At 52.3% G+C, this 21,467-nt stretch overlaps 1 protein-coding gene and 1 long non-coding RNA gene across 3 annotated transcripts in view; one reads left to right on the top strand and one right to left on the bottom strand.

Moving 5' to 3' along the window:
- Nucleotides 1-21,282, top strand: part of FBXO31 (F-box protein 31) — a 46,560-nt gene extending 25,278 nt beyond the window's left edge. For both annotated transcript variants that reach the window (XM_014835905.3, XM_014835986.3), the window contains 6 exons: nucleotides 4,629-4,796; nucleotides 5,484-5,558; nucleotides 13,085-13,194; nucleotides 14,078-14,231; nucleotides 15,374-15,762; nucleotides 16,843-21,282. In XM_014835905.3, the coding sequence (XP_014691391.2) occupies nucleotides 4,629-4,796; nucleotides 5,484-5,558; nucleotides 13,085-13,194; nucleotides 14,078-14,231; nucleotides 15,374-15,762; nucleotides 16,843-17,065 (1,119 nt within the window). In that variant the 3' untranslated portion in view covers nucleotides 17,066-21,282. The remainder of the gene's footprint in view (nucleotides 1-4,628; nucleotides 4,797-5,483; nucleotides 5,559-13,084; nucleotides 13,195-14,077; nucleotides 14,232-15,373; nucleotides 15,763-16,842) is intronic.
- The window catches only part of LOC123281880 (uncharacterized), a 49,327-nt gene that overhangs the window by 20,023 nt on the left and 7,837 nt on the right, over nucleotides 1-21,467 (bottom strand). The gene's annotated exons all lie outside the window — the stretch shown is intronic.

Here is a 21,467-nt window from a genome sequence, read left to right as displayed (position 1 = left end):
CTGGGTGGATGTGAGGGCCGCCTTGGAAGCAGGTGCTCAGCCTGCGGACGCCTGAGTGTAGCCTCGTGTGGTGTTCTCTCCGCCAGGCCGCTGCGGAGGTCCTGACCCACAGAGTATGAGGCCGTAAATGTTTCTTGTCTTTGCCGCTTGTTTTCCTGACATTGACACTGGCTGTTGGCCGTTTTCCCGCCTCTTGCATGCCTGGTCTTTTCCACGAGGTGTGGACATGGTTGTTAAGTGGCTGAGTGCCGGATGACCTTCCCTGAGCTGGTCCGGCTGTGTTAGGCAGGAAGTTGGCTGAGGCTCAGTCCATCTCGTGGTGGCGTGGGGTAGCTCTGTGCAGCTGGTTTAGAGGAGCCTTTCTTCTGGGCTAGTTTAGCTCCATCTCTAAGGCCTGAGCCCTCTGGGGTCCCCACTCCGTGCCCCAGGGGTTCCATGAGGACCCCCTTCTCTGGCTGCCTGGAATTGGAACATTTCGAGACCTGTATGACCCTGGGGATTGTCCAGGTCATGGCCCAGCTTCATGGCCAGGCTGCAGTGTCGCTGTGGCTCGGTGTTCAGCCCGACCCGGGGCCCCTCGGCAGATCTGGGGCTCTTTCTCTGTGCAGCTCCCTCCTTTCTGGGTCTTTGACCCTCACGCTCCAGCCCCGTCAGCCCCCTCGAACTTGGGTCTCCATTTCCTCAAGTTAGAACACCCCCGAGTTCTGCTGTGAGCCCCTAGGGCTGGAAGGTGCCTCCAGCAGAAATCCAGGGGATGGCAGGGGCCACCTCTTCTATTCCCCTTCTCTGGGTCACAGTCCTGTGCTGCCTGTGGTCCGGTGTCTCGTATTTTGGTTCACAGCAGGTGCGCAAATCCCAGTCCCCTACTCTGTCATAGCCAAGAGGAACGTCTGGCTTTATGGCTGCTTTCTGGTGAAGTCTTCCTTCTTGTTGTCTCTTCTCTTAGTCGTCAAGGTTTCTGTGAAGTCTGTGATCTCTGGCTCAGTTTCCAGTGTCTCTTTTTCCCCTGGATTTGCAGGTGTGTCAGCCTGTCTCCTGGCATGCCCAGACATGTGGCCACACATGCTGGTCCCCCAGGAGGTGTCCTTGTCTCTGGCCTGTAGGTTGGCAGAGCACCTTGCTCCGACCAGGCCTGGTGCGAGGCTGCATCTCAGGCTTGGTGCGGGCCGGCTCTGCTGTCCAGTCTGCCCATGTCCTCAGGGCCTAGCCCCTCATGGACTCGCCTGAAGGCCCGGGTGCCACCTCCTCTCCAGGCTGAACGCCAGTTCTTCTCTTGCCAGCTTTGTGATACTGCCGCCACTTCCCCTGACTGCTGGGCCTCTTCGCAGCCCCTTTCTGCTTGGTTTCTCTGGGAGTTGCCCTCATGATTTAGGATTCAGCAACTGCATCAAGGGCAGAGCCTGCATACTGTGGGACCATTTCTTTAGTTCCCGCTCTTAGGGGGCACCTGGAGCCTGGAGCCCTGGCCTTTGGGGAGCTGTAGCCCTCTGGCCTCCCCTTCTCTGCCCAGCCATAAGTGGTCAGGAGTGAGGGGCAAAGGGCTGGAAGGGCTCTTCAGGATCCTGGCCTCATCTTGGGGCCACCTGCTTGCTCCCTGATGTCTGCAAATGGCATTGCAACTTTCTAGTTCACTCAGTTCTTATCACTGGTCTCAGCTGGAGGAGCTGTTGATCTGAGCTCCTTGGTCGTAGCCAGGAGAAAAGGCTTCTTGTAGTTTAATTTTTATGTGCTTCTTGGTCATCAGCCTATCTTCGTTTGAAAAGTAGCTGCTCATTTCTTGGCCCGTTTGAAAAACCCAGGTTGTCTCACTTTGAGAGTTCACAGGTGTGTGTGTAGTGGGTGTGGCCCTTCACAGCACCCGTGGGCAGGCGCTTGTGCCCAATGTCGCTGTGGCTGGTGCTGCAGTGGAAACAAAGTCGGGTGCCCTTGGGGAGCACCAGTGCTCTGGCTTTGCTTCCCTCTTCTTGCACACACGCTCGGCGGCCAGAGGCCCGAGTCCAGGGGACCAGTGGCACCCATCGTGTAAGGGCTGTGGGTCTGACCCCCAGGGGCCTGGGGCCTGGCTCGCCTCAGTGGGGCTCTGCTGATCTGGTCATAGGGGCCATCTGGTGACTCTGGTGACTCTGTCGCTCTGTGTATGTTGCTCACCAGGAGCAACATACTCATAAATATTGCTTCCCATTCTTTATGATTTGGTGGGGACATGCTCTAGGTTTGCTGTATATAATCTCGCTGGGGAAGAGCCTTGCTTTCAGAGGCTTCCTCGCGGGCCAGCAGACAGCTCCCAGCGTGAGTGGATTTCTCTCCTTTTTTTTAGTTGGGGAGGGTGGTAATTGTTTTCTTACTGGCAGTGAGTAATAGAGTAAAAAAAAAATGCTGCTCCTGAGAGTAGGGGATAATTAGGGGAAAATGGAGCCCATAACAGCACAATGCCAACTGGCTCTTGTCTCAGACCAATTAGCCACAGAAATGATTAAATTCTCGCCTCCTCTCTCACTGGAGCTGGAAGCTGGGGATCCAGCCTCTCCTGGGAAGGTGGCGACGGTGGGACCATCCCAAGCGGGGCCTCAGAGGCGACTCTCCCCACCACTGAGAATGTGCCACGTGATTGTGCTGGGGACTGCCCGTCCTTTGACCTGACCTCCATCACCTTCTGTCATTCACCGTTTCAGGCACCCAAGGAGTAGTGGGAGTGGTGGTGTGAGCCCCCACAGATGCCCACCTCCAGGTTCAAGTTATCGATGGTGTGCCAAGGTCACGGCATCTGTCCCCTCCCTTTGCGTTCGCTTCCAGGCGTTTTAAAGCAAATCCTGGGCCTGTGTCATTTCATCTGTTCCTGCGTCAGTGCGGATCTCTACAAATGTGGGCACTTTCCTGCGCATCCCCCACGTCCTTACCAGGTCCTCCAAAAGGGGCGGTTATTGCTTGGTACTCCTGAGACCAGTCCATGCTTAAGGCGCCTGACTGTCTCAGAACTGCCTTTGACAGCAGGTTTGTCCACATCAGGACCTAGCCAGGCCCTCACATTTTGCCTCATGAAGCTCCCCTGTTGGAAGCAGCACCCCCGTTTTTTCTCAGGTCAGTTGCCCTACTGGGTGTCCGACTTTCTGTATTATTATGCTTGCTTCTTTCTTGTGTTGTTTGGCTTGTTTCCCCAGCCCCCACCCCCCCATTTTAGAGCTGGAAGTTCTCTCTAAAAGGCTTGCTTGGATTTAGGTCTAACTACTTTTTTCTATTTAAAAAAAATTAAGCTTTCAGCTTTATTGAGGTATAATTGGCCAATAAAATTATAAGATACAGTAGTCCCCCTCATCCACGGGGGATACGTTTCAAGACCCCCAGTGGATGCCTGAAACCGGAGATTGTACTGAACCCTATATATACCATGGTTTTCCCTTTACATACATATTTGAAGTGTGACGGCAAAACTAGCATGGATTTCTTTTTCCTTCTTCACAATTTCACAGATAGAAGATTCCTTCTTCTTTTATTTTTTGAGGAAGACTAGCCCTGAGCTAACTACTGCCAATCCTCCTCTTTTTGCTGAGGAAGACTGGCCCTGAGCTAACATCCATGCCCATCTTCCTCTACTTTATACATGGGACGCCTACCACAGCATGGCTTTTTGCCAAGCGGTGCCATGTCCGCACCCGGGATCCGAACCAGCGAACCCTGGGCCGCCGAAAAGTGGAACGTGCAAGCTTAACCGCTGCGCCACCGGGCCGGCCCCAGAAGATTCCTTCTCACTGTAGGTCTTAGCAACCTCAGCATACGATTTTTTTTCTTTCCCTATTAAGTCGAGAACTTTTACCTTTTCACCTCCAGGAAGCACTTTCTGGCTTCTCTTTGGCATATCCGAATTGCCAGCATCACTATTCTTGCGCTTTGGGGCCATTATTAAGTAAAATAAGGGTGACTCGGACACAAGCTCTTGAACACAAGTCACGATGCTGTGACAGTCTGATGACTGAGACAGCTACTAAGTGACTAACAGGTGGGTAGCGTATGCTGGGTAGATCCGCTGGACAGAGGGACCGTTCACTTCCCGGGCAGGACGGTGCGAGATTTCATCACATTCCCCAGAACAGCTTGCACTTTAAAACTTATGAATTGTTTATTTCTGGCATTTTCCATTTAATATGTTTGGACCTAAGGTAGCTGAAACTGTGGAAAGCAAAACCATGGGTAAGGAGACTCCTGTATATAAAGCGTACATTGTCGTGCTTTGATATCTGTGTACATTGTCAAAGGATTCCCACCATCTGATTAATTAACACATCCATCACCTCACCCTTTTTACCTTTTTTCTTTTTTTTTTTCCAGTGAGAATATTTAAGTTCTGCTCTCTTGGCAGATTTCAGTGATAATGTACAGTCTTAGCAACTATGGGCATTGTGTTTTACGTGAGATAACTACTTTTTAGGTAGCAAGCACTTGGTGGGCTGGGCTGTGCTCCTCCCGGTGCGCTGGACTGGGGGCACCTTGATGCCTGCTGGTCCCCAGGTTCTCGGTGGGAATGAGTGTGGAGAGGAGGGTGGTCCTCGTGGACAGCTGCAGGGTGGGCACCCTCTGCCTCAGCGCCTCATCCTGACCCTTGCGTAGACTTGTGCCCTTTCTGCTCGCCGCAGGTGGACGGCTTGTTCATCATTGGCTGGATGTACCTGCCTCCCCACGATCCTCATGTGAATGACCCAATGCGATTCAAGCCCTTGTTTAGAATCCACCTGATGGAGAGGAAGTCGGCCACGGTGGAATGCATGTACGGCCACAGGGGGCCCCACAATGGCCACATCCAGGTGAGTGCATGCTTGGGGCTCCCTTAGACACGGCAGCCGAGTGCACGCGAGGGGCTAGGCCTCCCCCAGTCCTAGGGCCAGCCTGTATGGGGTGCCAGCTGAGCTTGCCGTGGTATTCCTACCTACAGTTCTGTGCCCATAAAGATCAGCGGAAACAGAGGAAGCGACGCTCTACCACCAGCCCCTCTGTGCCTTCTTTATGCTATTGTGCTGTGATGTAACTCCTCAAAGAGTCACTCACTGGAGCCTCCACTGACTCTGCATTCAGTTAGAGCCATTTGTGCTTTCCAGCCACAATTCCTCACTGCTCCTTTCTCTCCTCTTTGCAAGAATATCAGCTTGAATGATGCTCGGCTCTCTGGCACTGGCATGGCAAATGGCCAGCCCGGTGAGCAAGTGTGTTATCTAACACACTAGGACAGCGCCAGCCCCTTTGTGCTGCTCTGAGAGGTCCCCCTGGGAAAACGCAAATGCCTCTCTCAGATGCACCCCTCCTCTGAGAAGGAAGTACATGCTCACGGTGGTTCTGAGTTCCCTTCCTGGGATCCGTCACGATTTGGTGGCATCTTGGGCTTCTGTAGATGAGTGGGGAGCATCAGTGCGGGAGGGGCTCATCATATGGCCCTGGTCTGCTGGGGGTGCTGTGACTGACTCTTTACCCTCTCTCCCTTGTCATGAATGCTCAAGATTGTGAAGAAGGATGAGTTCTCCACCAAGTGCAACCAGACAGATCACCACAGGATGTCTGGCGGGAGGCAAGAGGTAAGCTCGTACGCCTTCTGTTCAGCTGGAGCACCGGCCTGGTCCCCCCTTGGGCACAGTGCAAATGTGAGATTGAACAGTTTGACATTGTTAGCATGCCACCAACAAAACGGCCATCTCCCATGATTCATCCTAGCCTTGTTGATGCAGAAAGTGCTTCTGACTCTGTTGTTAGAAACGGTGTGGATTTGTGTCCACGAGCACAAGTTTTTGTTCCCTGCCATCCCTCAGAATGAATGAACCAAACAGAAATGGTTTTCTCTAATTACTTCTTCTTTGCCCCTTTGGCAAGAGCGTCTGTGTGCTGCTGGAGGTTTCTTCTTGGATGTGAGTTGCAGGGTGACCAGAGGGCTTTTTTCGAAAGGACCCGGTGGTTGAGATTTCCAGATCACAGCAACGCAGTGGGTAAAGCTGTGAGTCAGACACCCAGCAGTTTCTTAGAGTTTCCTTTCTGCACGAGTAATTTTACACATTACTGTTGAGTTTTAGTTTTCTAAACAGCTAAGTCATAGTGCCATTTCAAAATATTTTAAAGAAAAACTTGACCTTTTAAAATATGGGAATCTCATTGCAGCTTTTATTTATTTGTTGGGTGTGCATTTCTCAGGCAGTTTCTGAGTCTCTGATGGCTTCCCCATTAGCCAGAGACCTGCAGGGAGACTCAACATAAACCGGGGGCACCCACATGCCTCTCAGAACCCTCTGAGGGTAGAGGAGGGCCCTCTTAACCCAAATATATGGCATGTGAAGATGACAGGTAATGGAAATGCTTTTTAAATTTACAACACTGTCATTTAAAATTTCATATACAATCACATATGCAACATTTGGTGATTGCTGTAGTTCACGTTTAAGTGAAAAACGTCAACATATTTTCCAGGAATAGAAACTCCGCAGCTGTTGAGACCTTAACAAGGCCATGTAATAGATTTCTGGAAATATATGCTCTGAGATCAGAAGAAGTTCTTGTAAGCCAGCTTGTGTGTGGGCTCATTGCTTTTGAAATGGAATGCTAGTTTTTCTGATTATAAAAGTAATAACACAAGTTTCCTGTGCAAACTTAAAAACACCTAAAGTGAAGGTGAGAGTAAAGGCTTTGTTAGCATCTTGGCTTCGGCGGTTAATCTGCATTTCTCTTATGAGTGAGGCTAAGATTAGTGTCACCTTTAAGGGCTCCTTGTGGCTCCTCTCCTGTGAAATGTCTGTTCATGTCCCTTGGCTCTGTTTCTGTTTGATGTTGGTGTGTTTCTAATTGATTTGTAGGAGCTTTCATCCTATTAGGAAATGAACCCTTCAAGAGATGAGTTGCAAATATTTTTCTTTTTGAGGATGATTAGCCCTGAGCTAACGTCCACCACCAATCCTCCTCTTTTTGCTGAGGAAGATTGGCCCTGAGCTAACATCTGTGCCCATCTTTCTCTATTTTATACGTGGGACGCCTGCCACAGCATGGCTTGATAAGTGGTGCGCGGGTCCGCGCCTGGGATCTGAACCAGCGAACCCTGGGCTGCTGAAGTGGAGTGCGCGAACTTAACTGCTGCACCACTGGGCTGGCCCTATATCGCAAATATTTTTTTGTCATTCATTTTTTTGTCTTTTGATTTGGTTTAAGGTATGTTTTCATCCATGGAATTTTTGATTTCAGATAGTCAGATGTATCTGTCCTTTCCTTGATAGCTTCTTAGTTTGGTGTCATCTTAAAAGCCCATCCCCACTTTGAAATTCTACTTACAGATGAGCTCACGTCTTTATTTTCTCACAGTTATATCTTTGGTTCTTTTGGAATTTATTTGGTTTAAAATGTGAGGTTCAGTGCAACTTTGCTTTTGTGCAGATGCCTGCTCGGTTATCCCAGCCCTGGATATTGAGTAATCCAGATTTCCTCTGTCCGTTTGAAATGCCACCCTGTCCTACATTGCCGTATGGACTTGGTTTATTTCTGGATGTGATATTCTCACCCATGATAAGCCTATTTATGCAGGTGCCACACTATTCTGGTTACTGTAGCTTTATAACTACACATTTCACGTGGTAGCACTAGGCTGCGTGTCTTCCTCTTGTATTTCAGAATTTTTCTGGCGAATCTTGTTTCTTTTTCCATATGAACTCTAGATTAGCTGTTTCCCAGAAACATCCTGCTGGTGTTTTTACTTTAATTGGAATCGCATTACACTCATAGATGGGTTTATGGAGAGTTGACACTGGTGTGACGTCACGACGTCCTGTCTAGGAACGTGGTGTTCAGACAGAGTTTGTGTTCCTCAGTGGGGCTCCAGTATTTTCTTTGGTAGGTCTTGCACATTCGCTGTAAGGCGTTTGATCCTTTGTTGCTGTGGTAAATGGGCTCTTGGCTTTCATTTTATCTTCCAACTGGTGAATTTATATTTAAAAGCTCTTGCATGCTAATTTTGTGGCCACCCATCTTACTGACTTCTCTTGCATTTGTAATCATTTTTGAGTTGATTACCTTGAGTTTTCCAGGATGATACTGATTATCTGCAAATAAAGACATTTACTTCTTCCTTTCCAGTCTCCCTGTCTTTCAGTCTTGTGAACTGTGTCAGCCTGTACCTCCCTCAGAACAGCTCACAGCGGTGGTGAGGATGGCGCCTGGTCTTGTTCGCGGCCGTGGTGGGTGTGTTGCATGTGGTGTCGTCATGGGGCAGAAAGATGGCCTTGGGGTCAAGATAGACTTTATTATGTCAGGGACAGAGCTGTCTGCTCGTGTTTCCTTAAGTGGGCTTTGTTTTGTTTTCATTGAGAAGAGATGTGGAATGTACCAGTGTTTCTGAGCATCTGTGGAAACCACGAGGTGGTTTTTCTCCCCCTTAGTCTAGTAATGTGGCGACTTGCGTGAACAGACATCTCACACTGAGCCGGGCTGAGGTCCTGGGAAGGAGTCTCACTGGCCTGCGGGCGCTCTGCGCTGCTGCACGCTGTTTGATCACCTTTTATGTAGGACTTCAGCACTGATGAGTGGACTTGGTCTAATATTTTTTGTGCTGTTTTTGTCTGGTTTTAATAGCAATCTTTTGCTAGCTTCTAGAACTGGAAGCCTTTCTTTTCTCTCTAGACCTTGGAATAATTTAAACAGAGGACTTGGGACTCCTGAAACATCTTCACTTTCTAGCTGAGTCTTTCAGACCCAGGGAGTGACTTTGGGCTCCTGGGAGAGAGGACAGGCTGTGAGGTGGACGATGCTGTGTGCCCTGATAGTTCTGAAAACTGAGGTGAAAGGCTGAGCCCCGGATTCTGGGCCACCCTGTGTTCTGATGGTTGATGATCATTTTAAATGTTGGCACAAAATGGTACTTCCCAAGGGACCGGAGGACTCGTGGTGACCTGAGGGCTGCAGGGTGGACAGGTCATGTCTCATCGTGACCTTCAGCTGTCTCCACCCGCTGAGGAGAGAATCCTTTCACTGCCCCCAGCTCATCCGGCCGTTCTGGAAGAGGAGCCTCCTTGGCAGCGTGAGGGAGTATGGAGGACGCCTGCCCCAGCCTGGAGGCGTGTGCTCCGGGAAGGGCCAGCTGGTGATCCCTTCAGCCTCTCGCTCATGAAGGAACCAGTGAGGCCCCCTCCAGCTCTTCACATGGGGCTCTGCCCTTCCTCAACTCTGGAAGCCAGCCCTTCAGGGTCGTTTATTAACTGCATCCACGGGCCTTGCCCACCCTCCCACTCCCTTGCACCCCAACTCCAGTTCCAGGATTTCTGCCAGCTTTGCTAACCTCCACACACCAGGTCCACTCTGTCCTGTGGCCTGATCTGGTTCCTCAGGGCTGTGGTGTCCTCAGCCTGCCCCTCACAGGCGCCTCCCATGTGACCCCTCCGTGTGACCTCCCATGGGCTTCACAAACTGCAGCTGCATGCCCTGCATCCTTGTGAGCAGTGCAGCCCTCGGGCCGCCCCAGACTCTCAGTCCCCGGTGTAGACGCTGCCTGACTTTTCTTCATGGATGATGGGCAAGGCTGGGCTACCATCTTCCCTCCTCACTCCCTCTATCTGGGCCCCCCAACCTGAGGCTTCTGGAAATCTGGGGGTGCGAGGAGGAGCAGAGATGGGGAAGAGAGGAGGGAGGATGGCCAGGCCCCCACCTTCCCCTGCGAGGCTGCCGATGTCCCTTGCACTCCCGGCCAGGCCGTGGGCTGCTGCTTGTGGTGCGCCTCGTACTTTGCCGAGCAGAAAGGCTCTCGCGCTGGACTCCCTTTAGTTGGACTCGAGTGGCTTTTATTTTGTTTTCCTTTGTCTTATGTACTTTTCCCCCTAATTACTAAAATGATAGCTTATCGTCATCAAATACAAAGTCATGAGAATCAGGCGAGAAGAGTGCTGACATGGCCCCCACCCAGGCGCCGTCTCCAGGCCCGTTCCCCATCATTCCTGTGCTTTCCTGGGACTGTTGGCTGTATTTGCAGTCTAACTCTGTCTAATTTGGATCTTTAATTTTTTTTAGCTTAACTTTTTCCAGAGATATTTTCCAGTCTCATTAGAATTTTCTGCAAACTCTTTTTAATGCAGCCTAACATTCATCATCTTGCTGCAGTGTAATTGACCATGTGGATGAACCATTCTCCTGTAGCTGCACATGGGGTTTGCACCCAGCTGTTCATGTGTCCCCATTATTGCCCTGACCATGTACTTGTGTGACTTACCCTCTGGGAGTCTCAGTCGTTATCTGTAAAGGGGGGCCATATGATTATCTGCGGACCCCCGAGTGATTTTGGAAGATAGAGTAGGACACTGCATGTGAATGACTTAGCACCAGACCTGGCCAGAGCCACCCAGGAGAGATGTCAGGCATTATTACTGTAACTCTGCTGCCTAAATCTGTGCAAAACCCTTAGCTGGTTTTTGGATCCTACAGAATGGGAATTGCCGGGCAAAAGGCCCTGAAGATGTTCCAAAGGCTTTTCCATGCCGTCAGTTTGTGGGTGAGCCCCCGCCTCCCCGCACTCCCTCTGGCCCTGGGGTTGGCCCTGGTGGAGACAAGAGCAGCTAGCACGTGGACTTTGGGTTGGCTCTGATTCTGCCACTTAATAGCTGGTTGACTGCGGAAAGGCTTCTCAACTTTTCCAACCCCAAACATCTGCAGCACAGGGACAATGTTATCTGTATCCATCTCCTAGGTTGTTGTGCAGATTAAGTAAGATGATGATTGTAAAGTGCCAACACATGGTGAGCAAGCCCTGGGTAAATATTAAACTTATTCTTACGTGTTCTAGGCCCCTGGTTTTCTGTGTGCATACATGTCTTATAAGGTAATTTCATAACAAACATGTTTCAAAGATCTTTGTTCTGAGTAATTGGGTCTAGTTGGTATTCCTAATGTCTATGATCTTTTCGTGCAAAGTAAATAAGATTATGACTGTTCACAAGCTATCTTCTTCATGGTATTTAGCCCAAGTCTGATTTCACCATGGCAACATTGAAATCCTTGCTCATTACATTCACTTACTCCCATTTTTATGTTATTTATCTATTTGATTTTTTTTAGGGCCTTTTCTCTCTGAGTTCAGCCATTTAAGTGGAAGGTTTATGATTTTAATGGAAGTTTTTTCTTTTATGGTTATTGTTTCCTGTGTCCTAAAAAACCTTGCCTACTCCCAAGTTACAAAGAATCTTTTTTTTTTTTGAGGAAGATTAGCCCTGAGCTACCATCTGCCACTAATCCTCCTCTTTTTGCTGAGGAAGACTGGCCCTGAGCTAACATCCATGCCCATCTTCCTCTGCTTTCTCTGTGGGACACCTACCACAGCATGGCTTGCCAAGCAGTGCCATGTCCTCACTGGGGATCCGAACCAGTGAACCCTGGCCCACCGAAGCGGAATGTGCTAACTTAACCGCTGCACCACCGGGCCGGGCCCCTCTCTCTCTCTTTTTTAGAAGTTTTGTAGCTTTATATTATGTTCAGGTCTGTGACCCATGTAGAATTATTTCTTGGGTATGGTGTGAGGTAGGGATTGTGGTTCATTTTCTCTGTATGGATGTCCAGTTGTTTGAGTACTATTTGTGGATAAATGACTTTCCTTTCCCCATTGGGTAGCTTGGACACCTTTGTCAAAAGTCAGCTGACCAGATAAATGGGGGGTTCTGTTTCTAGGCTCTCTATTTAGTTCCATTGATGTATTTGTCAGTACTTATGCTCATACCACCGTCTTGATTACTGTAGCTTTATGGTGAGACATAACGGGAGCTAGTGTGTGTCCTCCAAATTCGTTCTTTTGCAAGATTGCTTTGGATGTTCTAGGTTTTTTTCATGTTCATGTGAATTTCTGAATCAGCTTGTCAGTTTCTGCAGAAAGCCTGCTGGGATTACGATTGGCATGGCTTTGAATCTATAGATTAGTTTGGAGGGAGTTGCTGGCTTAATACTGAGTCTTCTGGTCTGTAGGCACCTCTGACTATTATGTAGGCCTCTTTATACTTCCTTTCAGCAGAGGCTTGTGATTTTCAGAGTAGAGGTATTGCACATATTTTGTAATATTTATTCCTAAATTCTGTGTTTTTTGAAGCTGTTGTAAATAGGACTTAAAAAATTTTCATTCTCCAATTTTCTATTGTTAGTATATAAAAATGAAGCTGATTTTTATATATTGATCTTGTAGTTCTAATAGTTGTTTAGTTCAGTCATGCAGTAATTTCTGTTCTTTACCAGAGTTTGGACAGTAACATATTAAAGCAATTGACAGATCGTAGCTTTTTTTTTGGTAAATTGCTTTTCCTTCTGTTTGTAGAGCTAATCTAGATAATCATCAGAAACAGTATATTGAGTTAGGAACTCAGAGCTGTGGATTAATTATGTTAAGTGTGCAGAATCAAGCTATTAAGCACTAAATATCCTTCACATTGTTTGTTTCCATAATAAATTACTGAGGGTTGGGGATGCGGTGTTGTTAAAGCTCCCTTTTTACAGATATATTTATTGAACATACAACATAACTATGAAGGCACATTTTAAAGGGGAAACCACCCACACTCTCCACCAGCTGTTCCTCTCTCGTTCCTCATCGGTAGCTGTAGAGAGCGGCTCTGGTCAACCTGACCAGCACAGTTGAAGTGACAAGAGTCCTGCTGTGCTCCTGCTGCCCCAGAAGCCAGAGAAGCAGGCTCAGTGTAGACGCCTCCTGTCCTGTGGTGGACATGGAAGTGAGGCTCATGTAGCTGCTACCCAGGAGCTCTGGACACAGGCTGTGGCCCCAGCCCTGCCCAAAGGGACCCCTGTGATCCCTGCTGCTTCCCATGAATCTGGGTCCATGTGCTGAGGGAAAGTGGGGACCAGAGTCTTCATTGGTGGCACGCCTCCACAGAGGAAGGGAGGCCAGGTGCTGGGAGACCACACACAAGGCAGCTCGCCTCCTGCCCAGCTTCCGTCTCCATCCCATTCACTTAGGTGGGACTTGATGTGGGCATGCCCAAGGCATTGCCCCAGCTGTAAAAATGCTGCTCTGTCCACTTGGCGTCACAGCGAGCAGCCTCTTCATGCCCTTGTGTGATGGTGGTTTTCATAGCCTGTGTTCTTTTGGAAGGAATTCCGAACGTGGCTAAGGGAAGAATGGGGACGGACACTGGAGGACATTTTCCACGAGCACATGCAGGAGCTCATCCTGATGAAGTTCATCTACACCAGTCAGTATGAGTAAGTGCAGCCCCCCTCTGTGAGTACCGTGAGCACAGTCCCTTTCTGTAGGGGTACTATGAACACAATCCCCCTCTGTGGGCACTGTGAGTGCAGTCTTTTTCTGTGGGGGTACTATGAGCATAATCTCCCTCTTTGTGGGTATTGTGACTGCAGTCCCTCTCTGTGGGTACTATGAGCACAGTCTCTTTCTGTGGGTACTATGGGCACAGTCCCTCACTGGGTATAGTCCCTTTCTGTGGGAGTACTATAAGTATAATCCCTCTTTGTGGGTACTGTGAGTACAGTCTCTCTCTGAGTACTGTGAGTGTAGTCCCTCCCTCTCTGGTACTGTGAGCACAGTACCCATCCTCTCCTTGTCTGTTCTGTCTGATTTATCATCACCACCCACCAGCAGTGTGCTCTAGTGGGCCTGGTGTGTGCGCCAAAGCCTCATGCTTGTTTCCTCATGTCTGCCCTGGGAGGCCTGCTTTCTCTGCCTCTCTGTCCTTGGGCCCTGTCCCTGTGGCCCTGTTTAGCCCCTTTGCCGCGTCACCACCATGATTGCAGGGGTTCCTGTCACAGATGACAGAGCAGGAGTGGCATTCCCTCCCCTTCACTGAGAGTTCCACCTCAGCTGCCTTGGGGCAGCCAGCAGAGTGTGTGAGCACATTAAACTCTGTTGGGATTGGAGAAGGTGTGGGGTGTGCCATGTACCTGTGGGTTGGGATGAGTGTAGGTCAGGAACGTGGGGTGCCCCTGCTCCCCTCTGGCCTGGCAGAAATCTAACCCTGGCAGTGCTAGGCGGCTCTGCCCTGCCTGCCCCCCGTGGTGTATGTGAGATCTACGCTTCTGCCCTGCATGCGTCTCTGCTGTGCTCTCACACTGCCTGCTCCTCCCACAGCAACTGCCTGACCTACCGCCGCATCTACCTCCCGCCCAGCCACCCGGACGACCTCATCAGGCCTGGCCTCTTCAAAGGCACCTACGGCAGCCATGGCCTGGAGATCGTCATGCTCAGCTTCCATGGGAAGCATGCCAGGGGCACGAAGATCACGGTGAGTTGGGGGGGGGCGACCGTGGAGGGGCCATTAGATGGGCCACGGACTAGCGTGACTTGGGCTGCACCCTGGCTACTTAGGATGGGCCTTGGGCCACTGACCCAGGAGCTGCATTTTACAACATCTCCAGGGGAGTCTGAGCACTTCCAAGGTGGCATTACCACACGCCTCTCAGCCCTGGCCACACGCTGAGATCCTTGGGGACATTGAGAAAATACTGATGCCCAGACATAGGGATTCTGATTTAATGGTGGGGGGTGGGCTGGGTAAGGGGCTCCACGAGCTCCCCAAGTGACCCTAAGGTGCCACCACCTTGGAGACCCTCTGCGTTACCTCACGGGTCCCTCTGCCCTTCCCAGTCTCAGCAGCTCGTGGAAGCAGTTGGAGGGTGAGCTGAGTGGGGTCCTGAATGAATAGGGCCTGCGTTGCCAGCTTCAGGGGCCGCCATTCACCCTGTGCTCCCCTGTCATGTGCAGAGTCGTTGGGGTTTCTGGCAGGCACCCTGAGGTGTCCTGTAGAGGCAGCACCTCTCTGTGCTCCTCACAGAGCATTGTCCCAGACCTCCGTTGCCGGGCTCCCTCTGCTTTGGGGAAAGCGCCTTGAGATGGAGAGTGCAGAAGCAGGACTGTGTCCCTGGGCTCTCTGCCGGGCTGTCAGGGGGCTCATTGGCCCTGTGGAGAACTGCGCCCCGGAAGGTCTCCTGCGGTTCTGGCTTAGGAGCTTTTGTGTTCCAGGCAGCCAGGTCTGGGCTGGCGTCTTGGGCCTGTCCCATGCTGCCTGAGCCTGGGAGGGTCCACGCACTTCCCTTCACCTGTCACCTGAGGTCTTTGAGTGCAGTCAGGCCAGTGTGCTGGGGGCCTGCGGGCTCAGGGAGCTGCGTGGTTACAGGCCTGAAGATCACTTGTAGGTGCTGCCCTTCTCTGTCCTCAAAGATGCCTTCACAGATGGGGCCGCCTACTCCCGCAGTAATTTTTTAAGGGCTTCCAAAATATTCTTACTTGGTAAGGGGTTACCGCCTAATCAGTAGGAATGTCAGAGCAAGCTCCTTTGGCTGGAGGCGGGATCTAGGTCGGAAACCACGCAGAGCATGTTTCTGCTGGTCTCTGAGCCCTGCTGATCAGCGTCCGCTCGCTCCTCAGGGTGACCCCAACATCCCTGCTGGGCAGCAGACGGTGGAGATTGACCTCATGCACCGCATCCAGCTGCCCGACGTTGAGAACCTCCGCAATTTCAATGAGCTCTCCCGCATCGTCCTGGAAGTCCGTGAGCAGGTGCGCCAGGAGCAGCAGCAGCAGGAAGACGGGCCTGAGGATGCTGAGGGCTGCAGCCGGCAAAGCCCCCAAGAGCCCCAGCGGGGCCCTGCCCAGCCCAGTGTGGAGCCGCCCGCTGAGAAAGGCAGCGAGCCCGGGGACGGAGGCGCCGCAGCTGCGGCTGAGCAGCCCGTCGAGTCTGGGCAGGGGCAGCCATTTGTGCTGCCTCTGGGGGTGAGCTCGAGGAACGAGGACTATCCCCGCACCTGCAGGATGTGGTAAGGATGCGAGGGGGGGCGAGGAGGGGCTTCAGGGAGGGCCCTGCCTCCCACCCAGCACAGAGACGGGCTGGGGTGGAGAACGGGGTGGGGCTCTGCACCTGGTGGGGCCGCAGGAGCAAACTCCAGCCCCATGTGATATCAGGGGCTCTGTGGCCGGGAGGGGCACGCTGCATTCCTTCCCGGCCGTTCTGTGTGTTTGCAAGGCCTTGCCACAGGGGACCTCTGCTGCATGTGCTCTAGGCTCAGCGGGCATCACTTCGCCTCCCTTGGGCTCTGGGGCTTCTTTCTCTACTCTGGAAGGAACCACAGGCCTCATGCCTAGGGCTGCTGTCCCACTCCTGCCCAGTAGAGCCCCAGCATGGCGGGTGGAGGTGGGGGGCCCAGGCACCATTCCATGAGCTGGGAGGTTCGGGCCGGCCCCTAACTCCTCGTCATCCGTCAAGGCACCGAGTTCTTTGCAAAAAAGCCCTAAGTGTGTTTCAGCCTGATGCTGGTCTTAGAACTTGGCTGTAATGGGTACTTGAAAGTCCTGCCTTCTGAGTTACTGTCAGGTGCATACTGCTGAATCTTCATCGATTATATTTGAGTTGCTTGTTTGTGGACATAACTATCCCAGGGACTGAGATTTTTGTTGGCTGGGGCTGCGTTCTGAAGACGTGTGCTTTGGGTCAGTTAGAGGAGGGCTGCCTGAGACCCTGCTCCTTCAGGTGGTGAGCTGGTTGAGAGCAGTGGTTGGTGGGGAGAGCCTCACCATCTGGGGCGAACCAAGCACGCTGGCTTGTGTGCTCTGCAGGGGAACATCCATCTCCTCAAACACCCAGAGCCTTGCCCCTCGGTGTAGACAGCTCGCTGTGCTGGGCGTTGAGAGCTGAGCAGGGCCCTACACAGACAGGCTTTCTTGGACTCCATCACCTCCTGGTTCTTAGCTTCCTGCTGGCAGATAGTGAAGGTGGCTCACATGGAACGAAGGGTGTTCCAGGACACCCAGAATGACATGGTGCTTGACTCGGGCCAGTTCACGTACTCCAAGGCCCCTCACCACTCTCTCCCTGCACCTTCCCTCTTGTCTTTGTTCAGTTTCTATGGCACAGGCCTCATCGCTGGCCATGGCTTCACCAGCCCTGAGCGTACCCCTGGGGTTTTCATCCTGTTCGACGAGGACCGCTTTGGCTTCATCTGGCTGGAGCTAAAATCCTTCAGCCTGTACAGCAGGGTCCAGGCCACCTTCCGGAACGCAGACGCACCGTCCCCACAGGCGTTTGAGGAGATGCTCAAGAACATTCAGTCCCTCACCTCCTGACGGCCCCCTCCCCTGCCGGGGTGCTCCTGGGGCTCCGGCCCCTGCGACCTGGCAAAGCAGCAGCATGCACTTCGGACATCTGGCCTTGGACCAGAACACCCACCTTCTCATAGGGGTCACGGCCCAGCCCCCCGGGATGCTTTCTATAGAGTGTGCAACCCAGGCCTGTATAGTTGTCAGTAGCTGATGGGAAAGCTGAGCATGTCTTATAAAAAAAAAAAAGAACAAGAACAAAACTGATTTTGAGGCCAGCTGCAGGGTGTGTAAATAACTGAACTGGAGAAACTGGGTTTGTCCTTGGCCTGCTGGCAGTTTTCTAGGGAAAACAAAATCCTCCTTCAGGGGAGTTCATGAGTAACAGAGTCTCTTGCTGTGGGCTGACATAAGGGGGTCCTCTCACAGGAAGCGAGTGAAAGGGGCCATGGGCCTGCGAGGGACGGGGGTGAGGGCCTCAGACAGGTGAACTTTGCTGCAGCCCGGCCAGGGTGGTGGGGGAGGCAGTGTGTGCAGAAAGGGAGCTCTGGGGGAGTGGGGGTGTCGGGTTTGGGACCCTGGACTGAATTCCTGTTTCTCTAGCGATGTGCTTGGATTGTGGACAGAAGCACTTCACCCTGAGCTCAGTTTCCGATTCAGTGAAATGGGGCTAGTGACGTGGGTCACTAGAGAATGTCACCGCAGGCCTGTGAGCAGCTTGGCGGCCTGCGGACACCATCCTGGCCCTGGTCCCCGGGCAGCGCCTGTGCACCTGCCCCAGCCTCTCTCCAGCTTTAGAACCAAGACCTTCGCTGCAGCCACTTCCAGACAGGGCACTCGTGTCCACACCCTACCCCTCCTCCTGCCGCACCCTGAGCTGCAGCCACTTGTCCCAGAAGTGAGACGGCTACATCTGAAATGGCCCTGCAGTTATTTACCCAGATGCTGTCCTTGGAAGTGTGAAAGCATCAGAAGTGGTTGCACAAGACGACTTTGAAGCCCCTTTGCAGGGGAGAGGGCAGCTTTCTAGAAAAGTCACACCGCACGCAGGGAGGCACACTTTGGACACCAGGACCTCTTGGGGACCCTTCTGCTGGCATTGTGCCTGTGTTGTGCTGACCCCTGCATTTGGGGACCCTTCTGAGGTCTCTACTAATCTTGGTGTTTCCTGAAGAGCAGAGCCCTAAGTGCACGCAGGCCCCTGAGAGTTAGCTTCAGCTCTCCCTCCAGCGTGCAGACAGCCACCACCCGTCCACCGCCCATGGCGTGGGGCTTCACTGGGGGCAGGGCAGACTTCATCCCCCTCTCAGTTGCTCATCCTTGTGGGGTGGACTGCACTGAGCCCTCATACTGAGGGCGAGGGACCCCAGGGAAGGGGGGTGGCTTTGTGGTGCCTTCATGTAGAGACCAGCCTCAGATGTCCCATGAAATGTGTCCTGTTTTCTTGATTAATTTCTCCCTGACTGGCCTTTTTCTAAAATAAAAAATCCCCATTGCCCTAGCTTCAGTGCATTTGGCAACTTTGAACTTCCTCTGCTTCCTAGAATCACAGAATTGACAAGCTCTGAGGCCCAGCCCCTCAAAGGCAAGCTGGCCCTCCCAGGAGGGAGGTGAGCGGAGAAGGCTGGGTCCCTCCTGGGCAGCCACGGGATGCGTCCACCTGGCGCTATCAGCCAAGTCTCGTCAGAGATGCTCGCCGCTCACCTCCCATCCTTCTAACAGGACCTGCAGTCAGGTTGAGGTGTGATCCCAGTTTCTCTTGCAGGACTGAGCCTAAAAGCATTGTCATCCCTCCCCTCTTGCAGTGTGACTGTTCTTCTCTCGTGCCAAGCATGGCTGTCTCTGAACAGTGATAACCATGGCCATGAAGCCTTCAGGAAAATGAAAATGAAAGACAGCTGGGTGTAGGCTGTTGCTCTCTGAGTTTCACCATTGTTTAAATAAAATCAAGAAAATGCATATTTTACCCAGAGCCTGAGGCTCACTCTAAGGGACCCCATCTCCATCTAGGGCCCCCTGTAGCTTTGTAAAGCGCACATGAATTAAAGATGAGCACTTCTGATTAAAAACCAATCTCAAATCTAAATGATGTAACCTGCCTCCAGTGTTTGGGCCTATACATGGTTTCCACTAATATGACTGGAATAATCCTGGGCTGTTGGCTGCATCTACATTGGCCCCTGTCTCTGGTGTCGAGTGGGGCCCCAGGGCCTGTGGGGTCTGTCCAGCTGGCAGTGGCCTGGGTGAGGGCTTGCACAGCGGTCATCCAGAGTCCGTGCTATTTCCCACTCTCACGTGCCCCTAGCCACCTCTAGTTCTCCAGCTCAGTAGGGAGTGTGCAGGTGCCAACCCAGCGCCACTGGCCTCCCTCTACGGCGGAATAGACAGGCAGCTCATCAGGGGAACTTCCAGTTAGTTCATTTGGGTGAGAAAAGGAAAAGGCTGAAAGCAGTGAAGGCAGTGTGATTTTGATACAGACGTCTCAGTGAGGAACCGAATGACCCAGGTTAAGGACTGGCTTTGCCCGGTGGTGCCTGACTGGGGAAGGTGGCAGTGGACCTAGCAGCGTTTTGGATGGTTTCCGTCGCTGGCACCACCTGCACTTGCCGCTTGGCTGCTGTGAGGTGGGGGTCAGTGTCTGTGGGACGGAAGGGCCTCAGGTGCCTCTCCACATACGGGACACACTGTGCTCTCTGCTGCTCGATGGGCAGCGATGTGATTGGAGACTGACTGGAGGTTTCACACGAGTCACTGGAGAGTCTTCTGTATCGGGGCTGAGTGTTCACTGCAGGAGGCTGTTGCAGGGGACCTTTCTTCTCGGCCAGGGGCCGCAGGCCTGGCAGTGTCCTGTTACATCTGCTCCCTGCCCCGGCCCAGACCCCCACTGCCTGCTGCTGACTGAACAGGGCTGGAGGCTTTGTGGTGGTGGAATTGTTTCAGAATCCTTCCTTCCTCAGTCCAGACTGGGACCTCCCTTCCTGGCCGTCCCTCTGTCTGGTCTGCTGGCTCCCTGTGGCTGCCCTGCTCCTTCTCTCCCGAACGCCCTGGCCCGACACCAGGCAGCTCAGTGCTGGTGCCTGCAGCCCTGGAAAGTCCTCCTGGCAATGCGGAGGGCGGCAGAGCACACGCAGTGGTCTAACCCCAGCCAGATGCAGGTGGCCTCCATTCCCGCGTCATGCAGAAGGAGCTCAGAGGCCGAGGTGGCATGCCAGACTCCCTCCGAGAATGCGGAGCCGTTCACTGCTGCAGCCCAGATGGCAGAGCCCCCTCCTCAGCCAGCCAGTCCTCTCCGCCTGACACCACCGAGGGGCTGGTGTTCCATTTGTGGGCTGCCCAGGTTTGCTCACACTGCCACTGTGAGGTCACTCTGTAGTGCTCGTGAGCAGTGACAGAGGTACAGAAACCTCGGTCCCCTTGTTATTTGGTGGACTTGGTCACAGGAATCTGAGAATTTCTCGAGTTCCTTGTGACCACGCTGTCAGTACACACCTTGGTATGTAGGAGAACCGAGCAACCTGAAATCTGACTCAGTGCTTGGGGAGGGCGACCTTGTTAGTTTGGTACCCTCGTATTCTCTTTGCCACTTTCATGCTCTAACTCTTGAGGATGCTGACAGGAGCCTTCTCACGTGACCCTCCTCTGGCTTGAGCATAAAACACCCCATTCATGGTCAATCCCGGTGTTAACATAGCTACCTCTGTCCTTTTATGGGAGAAGATCTAGAATGTGCTTTGACTCCACGTCCTGACAGTGTTTAGAGAGTAGAAACAATGCCGTCAGTCTGCCTGATAGTGTGACTGGGAACGAGAAGGTGGCAAATGACTGGGCTGGCGCTGGGTCATCAGCCGCCTGCAGGCCAGCCTTCGGGGGGCATGGGTGCTGGTGGGGCTCCAGCAGGAAGGCGGGCCCTCTTCCCATCCTTCCCGTGCTCACAGGGAGGCCAGGCAAAACACACGAAGGGCTCAGAACCTTTTGCTTTTTCAGCCTAATTTTACTTTTGGTTTTTATTTGAGATCATATAGCCAACTTGGCGAAGAAAAACATTTATGCTGTTTGATCTTGAAACGCCATGCCCTGGGAAGAGTACTGGTCACTCAGTCATCCACTGGGGTGTGCCGGGTGGGGCTGGGGCTGGGGAGGACTTGAGGAAGCAGCTGCTGTGAGCCGGGGCCCCGACACTGTCACTGGGCATGGTCACAGGAATGACTGTGCAGGGTTGTTTCTCCATAAATCAGTTTTTGAAACCTTGTTGTGTGCTTTGTTGTTTCTTCTGGGATGTGATTCAGATGCAGGCTGGGGCCTTAAACATCCTGGGCTCTGGATGCAGGAGGGGACACTGTGGGAGGGGGCTGCGGGCTGAGGGAGGGGCCTGGATCGCGGATGGGAGCCTGCGCTTCGCACACCTAGTCTCAACCTGTGAAGTTTTGAT

The sequence above is a fragment of the Equus asinus genome, chromosome 28 (genome assembly GCF_041296235.1).
Source record: "Equus asinus isolate D_3611 breed Donkey chromosome 28, EquAss-T2T_v2, whole genome shotgun sequence".
Taxonomy (NCBI): Eukaryota; Metazoa; Chordata; class Mammalia; order Perissodactyla; family Equidae; genus Equus; species Equus asinus.
This window is presented reverse-complemented; position numbering and strand designations above follow the sequence as displayed.